Raw genomic sequence first — 19,038 nt, 5'->3', positions numbered from 1 at the left:
TCTTTTGCAATCTCCGCTTGGGCTCTAGAGGCCTCAAAAAACAACATGGTGTCGTCAGCAAATAACAAGTGGGATATACCTGGCGCCCTTCTACAACTCAAACTGGTGAGAGGACGCCGATTTGCACTTTATTTTTCAGAATTGCCGAAAGTCCATCCGCCATAAACAAAAATAGATATGGTGAAAGAGGGTCCCCCCTGCCGAAGCCCTTGGGACGATGCAAATGAATCCAAGAGAGTTCCATTAAGTTTGACAGAATACCTCATCGATGTGACACACGTCATTATCCAGTCAAACCATCACTGAGAGAAACCCAACTTTTGCATCACCTGCTTCAAGTAGTAACCTAGTCCACCCTATCATAAGCTTTAGATAGATCGAGCTTATAAGCGCAAAAAATCTTCGTAGGATCCTTCTCTTGCTTAATGTAGTGGAGGCACTCAAAGGCCACCAAAGCGTTATCAGTTATCATTCTGCCAAGAATAAACGCACTCTGTTCCGCCGAGATTAAATCATCAAGGAGTGGCCGCAAACGGTTCACAAGGCATTTTGAAATGACCTTGCAAATCATGTTACATAAGCTAATAGGCCTGTATTCAGACAACTTTGTAGGGTGATGTCTACTACGCAACCTTCTTCTTGTAGACGTTGTTGGGCCTCCAAGTGCAGAGGTTTGTAGGACAGTAGCAAATTTACCTCAAGTGGATGACCTAAGGTTTATCAATCCGTGGGAGGCGTAGGATGAAGATGGTCTCTCTCAAACAACCCTGCAACCAAATAACAAAGAGTCTCTTGTGTCCCCAACACACCCAATACAATGGTAAATTGTATAGGTGCACTAGTTCGGCGAAGAGATGGTGATACAAGTGCAATATGGATTGTAGATATAGGTTTTTGTAATATGAAAATATAAAAACAGCAAGGTAACTAATGATAAAAGTGAGCACAAACGGTATTGCAATGCTAGGAAACAAGGCCTAGGGTTCATACTTTCACTAGTGCAAGTTCTCTCAACAATAATAACATAATTAGATCATATAACTATCCCTTAGCATGCAACAAAGAGTCACTCCAAAGCGACTAATAGCGGAGAACAAACGAAGATATTATGGTAGGGTACGAAACCACCTCAAAGTTATCATTTCTGTTCTATCTATTCAAGGGTCTGTAGTAAAATAACATGAAGCTATTCTTTCCGTTCAATCTATCATAGAGTTTATACTAGAATAACACCTTAAGACACAAATCAACCAAAACCCTAATGTCACCTAGATACTCCATTGTCACCTCAAGTATTCGTGGGCATGATTATACGATATGCATCACACAATCTCAGATTCATCTATTCAACCAACACAAAGTACTTCAAAGAGTACCCCAAAGTTTCTACCAGAGAGTCATGACAAAAATGTGTGCCAACCCCTATGCATAGGTTCATGGGCGGAACCCGCAAGTTGATCACCAAAACATACATCAAGTGGATCACGTGATATCCCATTGTCACTACAGATAAGCACGGCAAGACATACATCAAGTGTTCTCAAATCCTTAAAGACTCAATCCGATAAGATAACTTCAAAGGGAAAACTCAATCCATTGCAAGCGAGCAGAGGGGGGAGAAACATCATAAGATCCAACCATAATAGCAAAGCTCGCGATACATCAAGATCGTGCCATAGAGAGAACACGAGAGAGAGAGAGAGAGAGAGAGAGAGAGAGAGAGAGAGAGAGAGAGAGAGATCAAACACATAGCTACTGGTACATACCCTCAGCCCCGAGGGTGAACTACTCCCTCCTCATCATGGAGAGCGCCGGGATGATGAAGATGGCCACCGGTGAGGGATCCCCCCTCCAGCAGGGTGCCGGAACGGGCTCCCGGGAGGTTTTTGGTGGCTACAGAGGCTTGCGGTGGCGGAACTCCCGATCTATTGTGTCCTCCGAAGGTTTTAGGGCATATGGACTTATATAGGCGAAAGAAGTCGGTCAGGGGAGCCACGAGGGGCCCACAAGGGGCCCACGAGGTTTTGATGGGGTCAGCTACGATTTTCTATTGGGTTCATGCAACTAAATCCTTAAACTTGTGTACATAGCAGAGAAAACTCGTTGGGTTCAGCTGAACCCAATAATTATAAGCTGGCTTCGCCCTTGATATATGTATTCTGATTCCAACAAGGAAGGAGGATTTTCAATGCGGTTTCATGTCGCCTGAACTTGCTGAAGCTTTTGGCGGCTGCCTTCTCTTCAGTGGCATTTCATCACGTCGGTCGTTCTCTCATCTCAATGAAACGGCGCACATTTTAGCTAGGTCTGCTTTTGTTTCAAGTTATGCTCTGGGAATCTTTGTGTTCCGATATTATGTGATCAATAAAGCATTGTCTTCTCTCACAAGAGAACAAGTGGAAACTGAGAATGTTATGTGGAACCAACTAGCAACACATACGAAACCGACTCAGTGTAGACTTCGGTGCTGCAATCTCTTTTACACACTTTCAGTCACGAGCTAATAGATAAACAGAGCAACCAAAAACAAAATTACTTGATTAAATCAGTTGGCTTTGGGCCGCTCTTACAAGCTCACGTAATAATGATAATCATTTTAGAGCCCATTATCACGGAGTCATACACTCACATCGCGAGCATTCACACTCTCAATATTATGGTGAATCCTATTTGACGCCCGTTGCGATACTTAATGGTAAAGGTGTTTCAGCAAACAGACGAACACCCCCATCCCACAAAGGTAGCTCATTGGGCCGACCCTTGTAGGCTTTTTTCTTTCTCAACAACACACACACCTGAAATGGACGAGCCACACTGTTTGTTTTCTCGGGAGAACCAAACGTTTTCGTGAAGCTTCTAGAAGCTTCTGGCCAGTTTTGGGAAGCTTCTAGAAGCTTCTAACAAGTTTTTTCGTATTTTGGAAGGTTTTTATCCGGTGTTGATTATATTTTCTTTTCTTTTGTCCTTTTTGTTTTTTCTTAAATTTGAGAATTTTGTTTTTTCAAAATCAGTGAACCTTTGTTCAAAATCAATGAACTTTTTTTCAAATTTGATGAGCTTTTTTCAAATTTGTAATTTAAAAAAATCGATGAACTTTCTCAAATGTGCACATTTTTTTTCAAAATCAATGAACTTTTTCAAGTTTGTGGACTTTAATTCAAAATGGATGAACTTTTTTTCAAATCAATGAACTTTTCTCAAATATGTGACTTTTTTTGAAAATGGATGAACTTTTTTCAAAATGGATGAACTTTTTTCAAAAGGATAACTTTTTTAGAAAATCCATAAACCCTTTTGATTTCACAATTTTTTCATGAGTATTAGAAAATCAGCCAGTTATTCTCCCAAGCGAGCGGCCGAGCGAGCGAAGTGAGCGGGGGAACAAACGTTACTAGGCCGTGGCCCAACTGGCGCTCACTCGACTTGCGCCACAAGTGAGCGCCAGTTATTCTTCCGGGAACTTAAGGTGTTGTTTAGGAGGAAGCCAATATTGTTGCCTCTCTCCTTTATCCATCCCAAGCTTTAACCCCGCCTAGCTGTGAGGGTCTAATAAAATATCTGTTGTAATTATGTGTGTACAATTGTGATATATTTCGGTAGAATATGTGTGATCACCTATCTTACATGGCTAGCTTAAGAATCAAGGCATATCAACCAAATTAATATGTAATCTTCTGTAATCCTACTGAATGGCACGTGGTGAATATATATGTGATGCCTGAGACCAAAGGGTTATACGCTCCACCAACACACATCTTGCTCTCTTATAGGTCGATGCACTGATCTACGGGCCTTGGAGAAGCCGCCAAGAGAAAGAGACATGGCTTCACGATGAAGGGCCATCCGCTGGCGACCAACTGCCTCAACGATGACGCTTCGCCTCATTCGATGGGGCCACTCCCTGCCATTGTCCTTGTAGCTTTTGAGGTTTTATCGACGCTTCTTCAATCTTGTTTCTTATTCTTCTTTTGAACAAGACCTTCTTCCAATCATTTACTACCACCTTCTTCCAATCATCGACTACCCCCTTCTTCCAAGGAACCTTAAACAAGTCGTTTCGACAATTTAAAGGAAAAGTAGTAGGAGCAGCAACCCATGGAAAACCACCCGAGGACGCCCTGGTAGAGATCCTTTTGCGGGTGCCATACAAGTCGCTGTGCTGATTCAAGTGTGTGTCCAAGCCATGACTCACCCTCTGCTCCTCACAGGATATCCGCAAGAGTTCATTGAAAACTAGGTTCTTCTACAAGATAATCAATGGCCTCAATATAAATCTCCATTCGGTAATTTGAAAAGTAGAGATCCACCTTTGGTTGACCCATTTCTCCCATTCTTGTGCATGAACTACGACCATATTTGTATCCGACAAGTGTGCGTCGGCTTTCTCCTCTGTTGTTGCTTGACTTCCACAGGAAACCCAGCCGATCATGTTGTGTGCAAACATGCAACCGAGTGGTCTGTGATGCCTTCCCCAGGACGTCCAGGTCGATCCATTCCAATCGCTTTCTGAGGCTTCGAAACGATTGTTCCATGCCGCTTTGTGGTGTTTGCTCTCCAAGTCCTTGGTGTGCATGATACTCTAAATGTGGCAATATACTCATCAGAAACTGGACAATGGACTTATGTGTAGAGTAAGTCACCATCGCCACTTCCCGTGGACCATAGCAAGTACACACGTGTCTTCCCAAATGACACTATGCATTTCACTACCGTTCATAACTCAATAGCCATAGTTGATGCGGAGGGGAAAGTTTGGAGGGTGACTAAAATGCCAGATGACTTGCCAGCATGTTCTGATGTAGGGCAATGACATGGACGCTTGTATGCATGGAAGATAGATAATTCTCATGGTTGTCAACTCTATATTTGGGTTCTTAAGGATAATTCTCATGGTTGTTCGGAAGGCATTGTCGCAAAGATGATGGTTCTTGTGTGATGTTTGCAATTCATCCATATTGTCATGTTATTTTCCTTACCGACAAGGATAAGATGGCATTGACATGGATAACTAAGAAGTGCGTCTTATCTGCACTGAGTTCATATATGGTCCACCTTATGTTCCCTTTTTTGAGGAATTGTCATCGACTACTGGTCACTAAGGATTAGTGGTAGCTTTGGGCTTACTCTTTTAGTTTCATGGCATCGCTTAGATATGTTGTAACCCATATGTGCACAGTTTGCTATTCCTATATGTTGGTGTTCGGGTGATTGTCTTTTGTGGATTTGAACAATATTTGTTAGCCAAGACTTTGCAAGCGTATTGTTTACTTTTATAAATGAACACGCTCTCACACGACCAGAGTACTTGAGAGAACCAATTCAAAAAAAAAACCAATTCATGCAAGAGTAGAATGGGGAGAGGGCTGAGAAGCTATGAGGATCCGTTGGGCCGTTTCTAGAGCCCACACTAATCCTAGAGCCCGTCATCACGGAGTACACGCTCTCACAGGACTCCCTGTGACTCACGCTCCCAGTCCCAAGCCAGCCGCCGCCCCATTCCCTACTCCGCGCCCTAGCCCCGGCGAGCAGCGGCGGCCGGCGTCGTGACCGTCGAATCGACTGCCTCGAGGCACGGGTCCGCGGGCCGGGCAGGAGGCGATGCCGCCAGGAGGTGGAGAAGGAGAAGGCGAGCATGGCAGCGCGGTGCAGAGCCACCCACCGGCGACCGTCCGCCGAGACGAGGACGCCCCGCCCCATTCTACACCGCCGCTCCCCGAAATTCCTCCGGTAGCTTCCGAGGTCCGTTTTTAGAGCCCACACTAATCTTAAAGCCCGTCATAAGGGAATACACATTACACGGTCTCACAGTCACTCCCACTCAAGTCCTCATAAAAAAAGGTCACTCCCTCCCGTGTCACTTCCAGCCGCTGCCCATCCCCACTCCGAGCCCTAGCCCCGGGGAGTAGCGGCGGCCGGCATCACGACCGGCACGGATCCGCGGGCCGGGCAGGAGGCGATGCCGCCAGGAGGTGGAGAAGGACTATATGTATGGGATGACGGGTGGCTGTAGCGGCATCGAGAAACTGAATTAAGAATTGGAGAGAGGAAGCTAACCTCCCCTCATAGCATCTCCAGCCGCGCCCCCAACAGGCCCCCAAGGCGTTTTTTTAGCGCTGGCGGCCGAAAATCAGCCCAGTCGCGCCCCTAGGATCCCATTTAGCGCCGGTTTGGGCCGAAATAACATCCGGCGAACCCGAGCCGAACCCAAGCGCCCGGGGTCGCCTGGGGGCGCCGGCAGAAGCGAAAAGGGGCGTGGGGCCGTTCTGTCGGTGAGAGGAGGCCCTTTTCCCGCCGTTTCCTCCCGCACCCCCCCTCGGCTTCCCTTTAATTCTCCATTCCCGCCAATCTCCTCCTCCTCCCCTCCCAGCCGGCCGCCATGCCGTCGAAGAAGTATGTGCCTCCCCCCCCCCCCCCGGCACCGCGACGGATGCCACCGCCGCCGCCGCCACCACCCAGCCGAAGCAGAGGAAGCAGAGGGCGCCGCCATCCAAGCCCCCGGGCATGTCTAACGCCGACTGAAGGGCGGAACAGGGCCAACACCAAGAAGGCCCGGGACAGGGCGGCGCTCGCGGCTGCGTCGGTGGCGGAGCAGGGACCCCACCATCTGATGCATTGCCCACGCGCCTTTTCTTTTCGCCCGCCGAACTTTTCATTTGATCGCCGAACTGTGGCAAGATGATCGCCGAACTGTGGCGCTGGTCGTCGGACTTGTGGCGTTTTTTGAAAACGGGAATGGACCAAGTTTAAATTTACGACACCTTGAAGACGGCACCTTGGAGCGTGGCTGGAACCTAAATCGCCGTGAAGCATAAAAATCGCTGGGCGATCGCCCCAAAAAGCTTCGGCCTATGCATGGAGGGCCGAACGAGTGGTGATGCTCTCACCTACGTACCTTTCTTGCAACCCGTCTTGTCCTTCCTCCTCCTCAGATCCCCTTCCTCCTCCTCCTCCTCCTCGATCCCCAACTCTCGCCGGTACCCTAGGCTAGATCGAGGCCCGTTACACACTAATCCTAGAAGCAAAGCAATCCCACTCCAACCCAGCCGCCGCCCCATTCCCCGCTCCGAGCCCTAGCCGCCCCGTCGAGCGGCGGCGGCCGGCGTCGCGACCGTCGAACCGACTGCCTTGAGGCACGGATCCGCGGGCCGGGCTGGAGGCGATGCCGCCAGGAGGAGAAGGGGAAGGAGAAGGAGAAGGCGAGAATGGCATCACGGTGCAGAGCCACCCACCGGCGACCGTCCGCCGCGACGAGGACGCCCCGCCCCATTCTACGCCGCCGCTCCCCGACGTTCCTCCGGTAGCTTCCAAGGTTTGCTCCACGCCTCTTCGATCTCCTTTCTTTTTTTCTAACAAGACCTTCCACCAATCTTGGATCCAAGAAAAGGAATCAGGAACCTGAACCAGCCGTTGCTATCATTTGCACAGGACAAGAAGCAGAATCTGGAGCCCGTGCCGAACCTTCCCGAGGGCGCCCTCGTCGAGATCCTTTCGCGGGTGCCCTACAGGTCGCTCTGCCGCTTCAAGTGCGTGTCCAAGCCGTGGCTCGCCCTCTGCTCCGCCCCCGACATCCGCAAGAGGTCGCCGCAGACCCTCTCCGGCTTCTTCTACTACCAAGGTGAACGCCTTTGTTTCCGCAATTTGTCTGGGAGAGGTCCGCCTCTGGTCGACCCTTCCCTGCCTTTCTTGCGCCGCAGCTACAAAAACGTTCATGTCGAACAATTCTGCGATAGTCTTCTCCTCTGCAGCTGCTGGAATTCGTGTTTACCAAGCAAACGCGATTATGTTGTGTGCAATCCTGCCACTCGAGAGTGGATTGTGCTGCCTCCTCTAGTATTTTTGGGTCAGGATCAAGAGGTCAGCCACAACTTCCCATCAAGTGTTTACTTGGGCTTCGAAGCCGCTGTTCCATCCCGCTTTCTGGTGTTTGCAACACCTTACAATGCTGACCGCCTTCCTGGACAAATGGCGATCTACTCGTCAGAAACTGGACAGTGGACTTATGTGCAGACTAAGTGGGCATCCGAATCTCTCCTGGATCTTAATAGACGCATACGTGTCTTCTTGAATGGCACTATGCATTTGACTACCCGTTATAACTATAATACAATGCTCACTGTTGACGCGGAGGGCAAAGTTTGGAGGGAGATTCCAATGCCATCACCAAAGAAATCTGTTATTTTTTGCACTGGGCAGTCTCAAGGACGCTTGTATGCGTGGCAGATGGATTATCGTTATGGTTGCCAACTCTATATTTGGGTTCTCGAGGATTATGGTACTGGAAAGTGGGCCCTGAAGCATACTGTCAATGTTTTGGAACTGTTTGGAAGGCATTGTCGCAAAGATGGTCAATATTATGAGATGTTTGCATTTCATCCAGATTGCAATGTGATTTTCCTTACCGACGTGAAGGAGATGACAGTGTCATACGACATGGATAGTCAGAAAGTGAGTGTTATCTGCACTAAAGGCATGAAGGGTATGCCTTATACTCCCTGTTTTGCAGAACTGCAATCAGCTAGTCATTGAATATGAGTGCAGCATCACGTGCTCAGCATGGGACAACACCTGTTGTGAAAATTAGTGGTTGCTATGGACCTACTCCTAATTTCATGGCAACAGTGTGGTATTCCTATTTGTTGGTATTCAGGTGCATGTCTTTGTTGCTTTGAACAATGTATATTAGCCAAGAATTTGTAAGGTTAATGAGTCATTGTATGAATGAACCTAGTCATTTAATCTATTAGCTGTCATGTAGTACTAATTATCGTGGCCACTCATTAGCTGTTGATGTGGGGTAATATAAGACGCTGAGAGTACATTATTGATGTTTAACATTGCTTGCACTTTCATTTCTTTACTAACACTTATTTATGCAAGTGAATATCTTCAATCTATAGCTTGTTATCCATAGGTGGTAGCTCTGTTTCTATGCATTTGAAAGAGTTGAGAATATTATCTGTGGATTATCTTTTCTATACTGCAGCATATACAGGTAGGGTGAAGAAACATTAGTTTGTGTAACCCACATGGACCTCCATTGGTGGTGTTCGGAAACTTGGGCAGCTAAAATTTTGTGGGGAAGCACTTACTGATACTACTATGTTTGTTGTAAGACTGGGGTAATACGGGTACAACTTCACCATCCATTGTTTTTTACTTATGCTTCTCCATTGCGTTTTTAATATAGTTCATCATTCTCCTACATGAATCCTGACTAGACTGTAAAAGTTCTAGGTTGCTTAATGTTGCTATAGAGTCCTGCTCTCTACTAGAGAGCTGAGCATGACAATGTTCTTTTTATAGTAATGACCACATCGGAATGAACATGGTGTATTGACTGTCCGAAATGAGGACCAAGAACCAGATTCTGTAAACTCTTTGTAATAAGTAGAATCAATTGTATAGCCTCGCTTTTGATTAGCTGCCATAGGATGGGATTACAGGATGCCTGGCACCTGTCCTGGTAGATGCTATTTCCCATGCCAAGTGCTCCAAGTGTACAGTAGAACATATGTAAACTCTCAGGCGAATGACTGTCAGAAAGTAGGACCCACATAACCGGATTCTGTAAACTCTCAGTAACTAGAAATATGTGCTGCATCAATGTGAAGATAAGGGTGGTCTCACTATCACGGCTGTTTTGGTTGAAGGTTCAGTTCTCCCTGAATCTGTGAAATTACAGCATGACAGGCCCCTGTTCTGGCATTAGGATGCGATTCAATTACTACCTTTAGCTTACTATCTTCCCCAGCAATTTTCACTTGGTGCTCATATGTGTATACTGTGAGAACTGTCGGTTGACCTCACACATCACTTCAAATCTTTTTTGGGCAGAATCTGTGCTTACTTTTGTTAGGGGAGCTAGCAGCTGGTGTCGTTGTGTTAATCCGGAACATGACAGTGATTAATTTGATACTAGGTTATACTATGTTGCGATTTACAATTAACATGAAACCAGTGTTGCTGTCTGCCGTGTCATGATGCATCTTATGAGCTTGTCGTGGGATTTCGAAATCCATATGTGTCTCGAGAGAGGACTGAATGTGATGTTGCATTATTGCTAGCGCCCCTGTCTAACGAGACACGACAATGTAACCGCTGGCATTTCAGAAGAGTCTTGGAGACCTGTTAGAATGGTCACCACATCTCGCTAGGATAATAATCTCCCCAAAAAAGTGTTTAAACGACATTTCAAGCAGCGAAAACTCTGGGACGACACGGTTTACAGGCAGGGCGGGGGCTGCATCCGCCGTCACTGAGCTGAATTCAGTTTCCAAGGGCGAAAAACAGGGGAGACCAATTCCATTTCGAAGGAGGTTCTGAATTCAGTTTCCAAGGGCAAAAAACAGGGGAGATCAATTCCATTTTGAAGGAGGTCCTTTTAATCTTGATAATGTTAATTGCTTCGAAAACTAGCTAATATTGGGTGCCAACAAGTATCCCAGAATGTTCTCAGCTTAGACTTTGGTGCTGCAAGCTATTTTACACTCTTACAGTCATCAGCTCGTGGATTAAACAAACCAAACAAAAAACAAATTATTTGACAAACTCAGGCGCGAGGGCTGGCGACGTATCAGGATCCACTGGGCCGGTCTTAGAAGCCCACGTAATAATGATAATCATCTTTAGAGCTCATTGTCACGGCGAGCAGTCCCACTCCCAATGCCGCCGCCGCTCCGTTCTTCCAATCCGAGCCTTAATTAACCCCGGCGAGCTGCGACGGTGTGTTAGACTATTTGCTAGTAGTAATTATGTGTGTACAATTGTGATATGATCGGCAGGATATGGCTGATTACTTGCCATGTATAGCTAGCTCATGAATCAGGGCATATCAACCGAATTAATCAGCGATCTTTTGAAATCCTGCCTATTGGCGCAGTCAACATATATGTGCGGCTCGAGGCCAAAGGGTTATACGCTTCACCAAAATGCATCTCGTTTTCTTATAGGTCGAGGCTCTGATCCGCGAGCCAGGGAGAAGGTGATACCACCATGAGATGGAAAAGAGCATGGTTGCATGATGAAGGGCCATTCGCTGGTGACCGCCTGCCACCATGACGACGCTCCGCTCCATTCGATGGAGCTACTCCCCATCATTGTCCCGATAGCTTTTGAGGTTACTCCACGCATCTTCAATCTTTTTTTCTTCTTTTTTTGAACACGACCTTCTTCCAATCATCGACTACCCCCGTCTTCCAAGGAACCTTAAACAAGCCGTTTCTACCATTTATAGGAGAAGAAGCAGGAGCAGCAACCCACGCCGAGCCTCCTCAAGGACTCCCTGGTCGAGATCCTTTCGTGAGTGCCGTACAGGTCGCTATGCTGATTCAAGTGCGTGTCCAAGCCCTGGCTCACCCTCTGCTCCTCCTAGGATATCCGCAAGAGGTCGCCACAGACTTTGTCTAGGTTCTTCTACATAATAATCAATGGCCTCAATGTGAGCCCATTTTCGTAATTTGAATGGTAGAATGAAAGCTGGTAGAATCCAGTCTACTAAGGAAAGGGCATTGAAACAACTTTCTGTCTGGATTGATAAATATGCTTCAAGCAGGGTGAAAGAAGATCTTATCAAGTTAGTAGTTCAGGCTCTTCCGGTGTACGCCATGGGTATTTTCAAATTTCATGCTTCTCTTTGTGAGGATTTATCGCAGATTATAAGGATTTTTTGGTGGGGCGATGAGGAGGATAGGACGGTGAGGGTAGAATGGGCTTCCACGACCTGAGGTTATTTAATCAAGGTCTTCTCGCAAAACAAGCTTGGCCTTTACTGGTTAAACCGGACTCGTTATGTGCTAAGGTAATGAAGGCAAAATACTATTCTCATGGGCATCTTCTTGGTCACGGGTTTTCCTCAATCAACCTCAGTGACATGGCAAGGTATTATGCATTGTCTGGAACTCCTTGAAAACGGTGTCATTTGGAGAGTGGTTGATGGAGGTAATATCAATATTTGAAGGGACAATTTGCTTCCAAGGATTTCTGGCCTCAAATTTTTTGGCAAGAAGAACAGATCAAGACTAAAATGGGTTTCAGATTTATTCAAGAGCGAGTCTAGGGATTGGGATGAAAATAGCATTAGACATATTTTTTATCCGTATGACACGGAAGAGATCTTGAAGTTGCGGATTCAATTATCAGGGGATGGTGATTTCATTGCTGGCATTTTGAAAAGAATGGACTATTCTCAGTGAAGAGTGTGTACAATCTAGCGTTAAAGCTTAAGGATCAGAAAGAGAATGTTGGGCAATCTAGTACTACTATTAACAGAGAAATGAGGTTGTGGCATATCATCTCGAAGGCCACATCCCACAAAAGATTAGATTTTTTGGATGGCGTGAAACATCTGGTAGCCTGGCGGTTCAGGTTAATAGAGTTTTACATCATCAAGCTACCATGCGTACTTGCTCTATATGCAGGGTTGAGGATGAGAGCAATTTCCACGTCTTGTTTGAGGAAAGTTTGGAATTTGCCAGGGGAAGAGGTTTTCAATTATTCAGGTCCAGACTGGTTACTTATTTTATTAAACCGTTACAAGATCTGCTATGTTTCTGGAAAGCTACTAGTCTTCCTTTTGGTCATGTCAGCCTCCAAATGAGGCAGTCCCTAATTACAAAGGAAATGAGGTGGTGGCTGGTTTTGGTGCAAGTACTACTATTATGAGATCCAAAGAGGTGTGGCAACCGCCTCCTTCTAGCCACATCAAGATCAATGTTGATGCGAGTTTTGTGGAGACACTCAGTGCTGCGAGCATTGGGAGTGGCCAGGAGCTGTACGGGTGATATCATTGTCTCATCTTGGGACTTCATTGGGTTATGCTCTGGTGTGGATGAAGCGGAGCTTGGAGCATGCATTGCTGGGCTTTATATTGGTATTTTTGTTAACATGCCTATTATTTTGGAAACTAATTGTGCATTTGTGACTTCTTTCCTTGCAAATGAAAGTTGTGACAGATCCCCGCTCGTTGACCTCAAGAAGGAAGCGCTTGGCATCATCAGGCTTTTGGTAAACTTCAAGTTGTCAAAAATAAATAAGGGCCAATTCAGTAGCACATGAGATTGCTAAATTTAGTTTTGATAATAGATCTGATGGTTTTCTTTTTAATGATTTCTTGTCCTGCGTGGCGTCTGTTGTTATGAACGATTGTAATGACGTTTTAATTAATTAATACATGGAGAGGTGTTCTAAAGAAAAGGACCAGCTAGGCTATAAGCCACTACATAACCGAAAAAACCTGGATTTTACGACTAATTATTACATGCTAGAGATAGTTTTTCATGGCTAACTAGGGGGGAGGGAAATGAAAAACCAAAAAGGTCTATAGGAGACTTTTTTTTTCTCCCTCCCTGCTTCAAGCTCCGCGCACCATGTCAACATATGTCCCTCGGAGTCGTTTCATCACCTGCGCTTCAGGGGAGCAGGGCAGCTCCAGAGGTGTGACTGGACTGAGTGTGCTCTGTTTGGCAGTCGACTTCCTGGGGCTTCTTGGAGGGGAAACTGGGTTTGTTTCAGAACCCCCTGTCCTGCATGAGCTTCCCAAGTTCAAGTTGGACCGTAGCACCTGACTGAAAACACCTTTAGTGTTCTGGCTAGCAACAGTCACCCACTGTGATCTGCAGAGGAGCCTTGAGGATGTAAGAGACTTTCCCACAGAAATCCTCTACTTTGACTAGGACATCCTCCTAGTGGAGAATCACCCATCTCCTCATTGGCCCAAGAATCCGCCTCCACACATGATTAATATCCATCCAAAACACATTATTAAAAATGGAGAATTCCTACTTTTCCAAATGTCCCAAAGTACACAGGAGCAAATAGAGTTAAGAGATAAGGTGCTTTTTTTAGTCAATTACACCGGTGGTGCTTAAACTTGGCACAAATGATCACTTTGGTGCTAGAACTTGTGGCATACATTGAACTGGTGCAGAAACTTGTCTAGGCGTGCAAATATGGTGCTACTTTTTGGATACGAAATCGACCTGACTTGGCGTGGCGTGGGGCTTTTTATTTGCGAAAACCCCTAATTTTTTTATTTCTCACAAAAAAACCCTATCAACGCAACAGATGCCATTTCATTTTGACTCTATGACACATGAGGCCCGCCTATCAGTACATGAAAATAAAAATAGAACTGACGCCTACGCGTGTCGAACTCGAGACAAACCGTTGGATACCTAGCCGACCAAGCCACCCAACCATTCACGTTGCAACAGCCAAAACTGATAACAGTCTTTAATGTAGTACGAGGAGGACGCATATGGGACTTATATGACCTGCAAATAGCGCGGCCCATTTTGCAGGCACTAGTTTTTTAATACATTTGTAAAACCTAAGTAATAAAAATAATGTTCAAATTTCTATGCGTTATAAATATTATAAACAAACAATGATTAGTAAATAAAATAATTTAATTATACACTCATGTATTATTCAAAAATATTTGGTAAATATGGACATTTAAATGTTTATTAAATAAAATATTTAATGGACAAAAAATATTATACACTTGTAATATTTAAATTATACAAATATTCATGCTATATAATTTTCACTCATGGTTTATATTCAAAAAATTATATAATTTAAATATCAGCGACGATTGAATATTGATATGAAATTTTAAATTTTAAATCATGAATTTTTATTTATACAAACATTGAACTATAAAGATGTGCGTATAATTACGGAAATATTTGTATAATGAATATTTTGGAATTTTAATGTTAAAAATATTTGCATTGTTATTAATTATCCAAAAAGATTGTATTTCATAAATATTATTTTAAATATATGAATATTTTTAAAATAATATATCCACAATTATGAAACGTAAGTTATTTAGTTTGTATGTATAATATGTATACCACACAAATAATTAAAGGTTATTTGAATTACTGAGATTAGAATTTACATAACTTTTACAAATTTCTAAAAAAGAACAGGTGCAAATGTGCCACATTGATCGCACTCCATTTCAGCTGCATGAGCGTGTTTGTTCTGCTACATTAGTTATCCATTTTGTGACGTGAATACTACAAGGTGTAGTGGCTACGTCTTACTGTGTGCAAGGCATGGTCGAGGGTTCATGACAAGGGAGCTTCGTTTTTCATTAATTTTCACACTTCACTAATAGACGGGGCCCACCTCTCATAGAGGCGAAAAAATAAAATGCCAATTCAAGTGGGTTTTTGCACACAAAAAACAGGCATACGCCGTCCTCTCGGCCTTTCAATCACTGGCAGTGGGCCCCATGCCATGCTGGCATGCCAAGTTAGCATATTTTCGTATTCAAACGTGATTTGCACCGTATTTATACGTCTAAGCCAAGTTTTTCCACCAGTTCAATGTATGCCACAAGTTCTAACACCAAAGTGATCATTTCGCCAAGTTCAGGCACCACCGGTGTAATTGACTTTTTTTTTCTATAACAGCTTTTGTACTTGAAGGTTCAATTCTCGCTGAATCAATCAGTAAAATTACACCATGAGAGACACCTGCTGTGGCATTAGAATGAATGGGATTCGGTTACTACCTTTAGGCTTTAGCTTACTAGCTTTCCCAACAATCTTCACTTGGTGCTCATATATGTGGCGTCGAAATTTTAGCCCAGTGTATGACGTAGTATGTGATACTCCCTCCGTTCCAAAATGTAGCGCGCCCACGCTTTCCGAGGTTCAACTTTGACCATAAATTTAACCAACGAGACCGACTGCCGTGTGAGCAAAAACTATATCAGTGAATTCGTATTCAAAAGAAATTTTCAAATATATATTTTTTTCTCCCGCCGCAGTCAGTCTCATTGGTTAAACTTATGGTTAAAGTTGAAGCACGGAAAACAAGGACGAATTATATTTTGGAATGGAGGTAGTACATCCAACAGAACAGTTGTTAGATGGCCTTCCTTGTTTACAATGAATTTATCGCTGGGCCATGCTGAGAACAACGGGTAGATGATCTCGCACCTCACTTCAAATCGGTTTTGGCAGGCTCTGTGGAAGCTGCTGCCACCGCAATGGTTTGTGTTCATCCGGAACCCGGTGAGCGATTAATGCCCGTAGGTCATATGTTGCCCTAATGTGCAATTAAGCACAGTGCTAGTGTTGCTGTCTGCCGTGTAATAATGTATCATCTTAGTACGAGCCCATCGTGGAATTTGGACATCCATAAGACCCCAGAAGGAGAGGACTGAATGAGACGACGTTGCTCTCGATGTGACACTGTAGCTGCCGGTATCTCAGAAAAGTCTCATGCATTGGTCACCACATCTCGCCAAGGATAACAATCTCACGATAAAGGTGGTAAAGTGATATTTCAAATAGCGACCATTGCGTGGATGTTTACGGTGTATACAGTCGGCGATCACGAGAGCAAACTTCAGTTGGCGTTTCCGCTGCCGTTATGGTGATCTACAAGATGATATTCCGCAAACATTGCTCGGGCATTAGAATCGATCTGTAAAATTACACCATGACAGACACCTGTTCGGGCATTAGAATGGGATTTGGTTACTAGCTTTCCCAACAATCTTCACTTGGTGCTCACATATACGTGGCGTTGAAGTTTTATCCCAGGGGTGTAACGTAGTATCCGATACATAGATCCAACAGTTGTTAGACGGCCTTCTTGTTTACAATGTACTTATCGCTGGGCAATGGCGAGAGCTGCATGCAGGTTGATCACACACCTCACTTCGGATTTTGGGCAGAGTATTAATCCCGAACGCGGCGGGTGATCAATGCGATAGGTAATATGTTGTAATGTGCAATTAAACACAGTGCTGGTGTTGCTGTCTGCCGTGTAATGGTGTATCTTACGAGCCTGTCGTGGAATTTGGAAACCCATAAGGCCCAGTTCTTTTGCCAGAATCTGGGGATTCTCTCAGAATCCGATCTCTACCCAGCTTTTCCCAGAATCTTTGAGCCCCATTTGTTTTATAATCCTGTCTAATTAGACCCTCACTAGATAGGATTGTAAAACAAATGAGGTTCAAAGATTCTAGGAGAAGCTGGGTAGGGGTCGAATTCTGGGAGAATCCCCAGATTCTGGCAACATTGGGAATTTGGAAACCCATAAGACTCGGATGGAGAGGACTGAATGCGACGTTGGGTTCGACGCGACACTGCATCTGCTAGCATCTCAGTAAAAGTCTCTTGCATTGTTCACCACATTTCGCCAAGGATAACAGTCTCATGAAAAGGTGGTAAAGTGATATTTCAAATAGCGACCGTTGCTTGGATGGTTAAGTGTGTGTAGCCCGCGAACATTGCTGGGTGGCAGGCGATCACGAGACCAGTCTTCAGCAGGCGTTTTCGCTGCTGTTATGGCGATCTACAAGATGATCATGGTGGCCGCAAGGTGAGCCGTCTGGTCCCACTCCAAACACATCGACTGATTAAACTTGCTCGCAATAAATTTTGACTTAGCCATGGCATGGCACCCACATATACTCCGAAGAAATATCCAAAAGAATCTACTCCCTCCGTTCATAAATATTTGTTTTTTTTAGAGATTTCGAATGGACTACCACATATGGATGTATATAGACATATTTTAGAGTATAGATTCACTCATTTTGCTTCGTATGTAGTTACTTGTTAAAATCTCTATGAAGACAAATATTTAGGAATTGAGGGATTAGTTGATTACGTGCTGACATGAAGTTTTTTATTTAAAAGAAGGATGTACCATCGACTTTGCATCTGCACGATGCATGCAGTCATTTTATTAATTATTCATGAATACCTTACAAAGTAATACATCAATACATCTGAAGCCACCATCCAGACAACATATGTTGCTACTCCTATCCCCTTGATGAAGGGGTGTCAAATGTCCGAATCTAATACCAAACAGACATCACATCAAAGTCTAACATCTAACGCCAAATGCCCCGGTCTAGCCACACATCGGGACTGGGTCACACACCGGTCCGGCGCACTCACAATGGGCACAACATACGCACTCTGCAACACACTGCACCATCATCTTCCATCGATCCATCTCCAGACATCTCCAGAGCAGAAAGTGGCGCATCGACCGTGCCAGACCTCTCTGCCATCGACGCCACCACGACGCCAGACAACGTCATCCTCCTGCACGAGTCCATCCCCGCATATTGGAATTTGCACTGCACCACGCCGTCGAGATCCGTCGTCATCAATGTGGAGGATGAAGCACCGCTCCACCAAAGTTGCGGTCCATTGGTCACTCGAGTCCATGCACATCTCCAAGAACGATGCCCCGGGGAGAGAAATGACACAAGAGCGCCATCATCTTCCGATGTACTGATCTAGAGTTTTCCCCGAAGGTAGTAGATGTTGGCCTAGAACTTCTCCACAGTGATGCCTCCAAGAAGGGAACGACACCGAAGAGCGCCGCCATCACCGGCCTTGGCATCTAGCCGAGAGCAGGTTTTCACCTAGATCTGTTCGAAGAACTCCATCCAACTTTTTATGCACGGGTCGCCACCTTCTATGTCGGAGACCGGACCAAAGGGAACCAACCGCCGCCACCTAACCGGCCACGGAACCACCACGGTGCCAGAGTAGCCGGTTACGTCAGGCCCACCGCGCGAGCCTGCCGCCGTGCACCAGATCCGCCGGTCCGCCTAAGCCCAACTGGGCCCGGCGAGATCCGAGATTCCGGTCACCGCCACAGGGGCGCCTCCGCCGCGGGAGGCCGCGCCGCCGCCATCACATCCTCCACCGAGATCCCGCCACACAGGCCACCGAATCACCGGAGTGGCCATGTTGCCGCCGCCAGAGGAAGACACCACCGCATGCGAGGGAGAAGACCCCTGCAGCCGCCTTTACAGCCCACAGCCCGGGCTTCGCCGGCATGAACTCGGGCGGCGGAGGGAGGGAGAGATCAGGCAGAGGAGGCCTAGGGCGTGGCGGCGCGATCTTCCCGTGCTGACGTGGAGTGGCAAGGAAAAACATGTATTAGTACTGTGGGGTGACAGTATGATGACCAACCTGTACGTGTGTGCCGTTGCTAGCTAGCTATCCGTACGTACGTGTCAGCAGTTAAGCTTGGTCGATG

At 45.6% G+C, this 19,038-nt stretch overlaps 1 protein-coding gene across 1 annotated transcript; it reads left to right on the top strand.

Moving 5' to 3' along the window:
• The first annotated feature begins 6,838 nt into the window (after positions 1-6,838).
• LOC123146920 (F-box protein At5g49610) lies at positions 6,839-8,861 on the top strand. Its single transcript, XM_044566182.1, has 2 exons — positions 6,839-7,309; positions 7,426-8,861. Exons 1-2 carry the CDS (start codon positions 7,160-7,162, stop codon positions 8,524-8,526), a joined length of 1,251 nt encoding a protein of 416 aa, XP_044422117.1. The 5' UTR covers positions 6,839-7,159; the 3' UTR covers positions 8,527-8,861.
• Positions 8,862-19,038: the final 10,177 nt, after the last annotated feature.

This window comes from Triticum aestivum, chromosome 1B (genome assembly GCF_018294505.1).
Source record: "Triticum aestivum cultivar Chinese Spring chromosome 1B, IWGSC CS RefSeq v2.1, whole genome shotgun sequence".
In the NCBI taxonomy this organism is placed as follows: domain Eukaryota; kingdom Viridiplantae; phylum Streptophyta; class Magnoliopsida; order Poales; family Poaceae; genus Triticum; species Triticum aestivum.
Note: the sequence above shows the minus strand (reverse complement) of the source record. Positions and strands in the feature narration are given on the sequence as shown.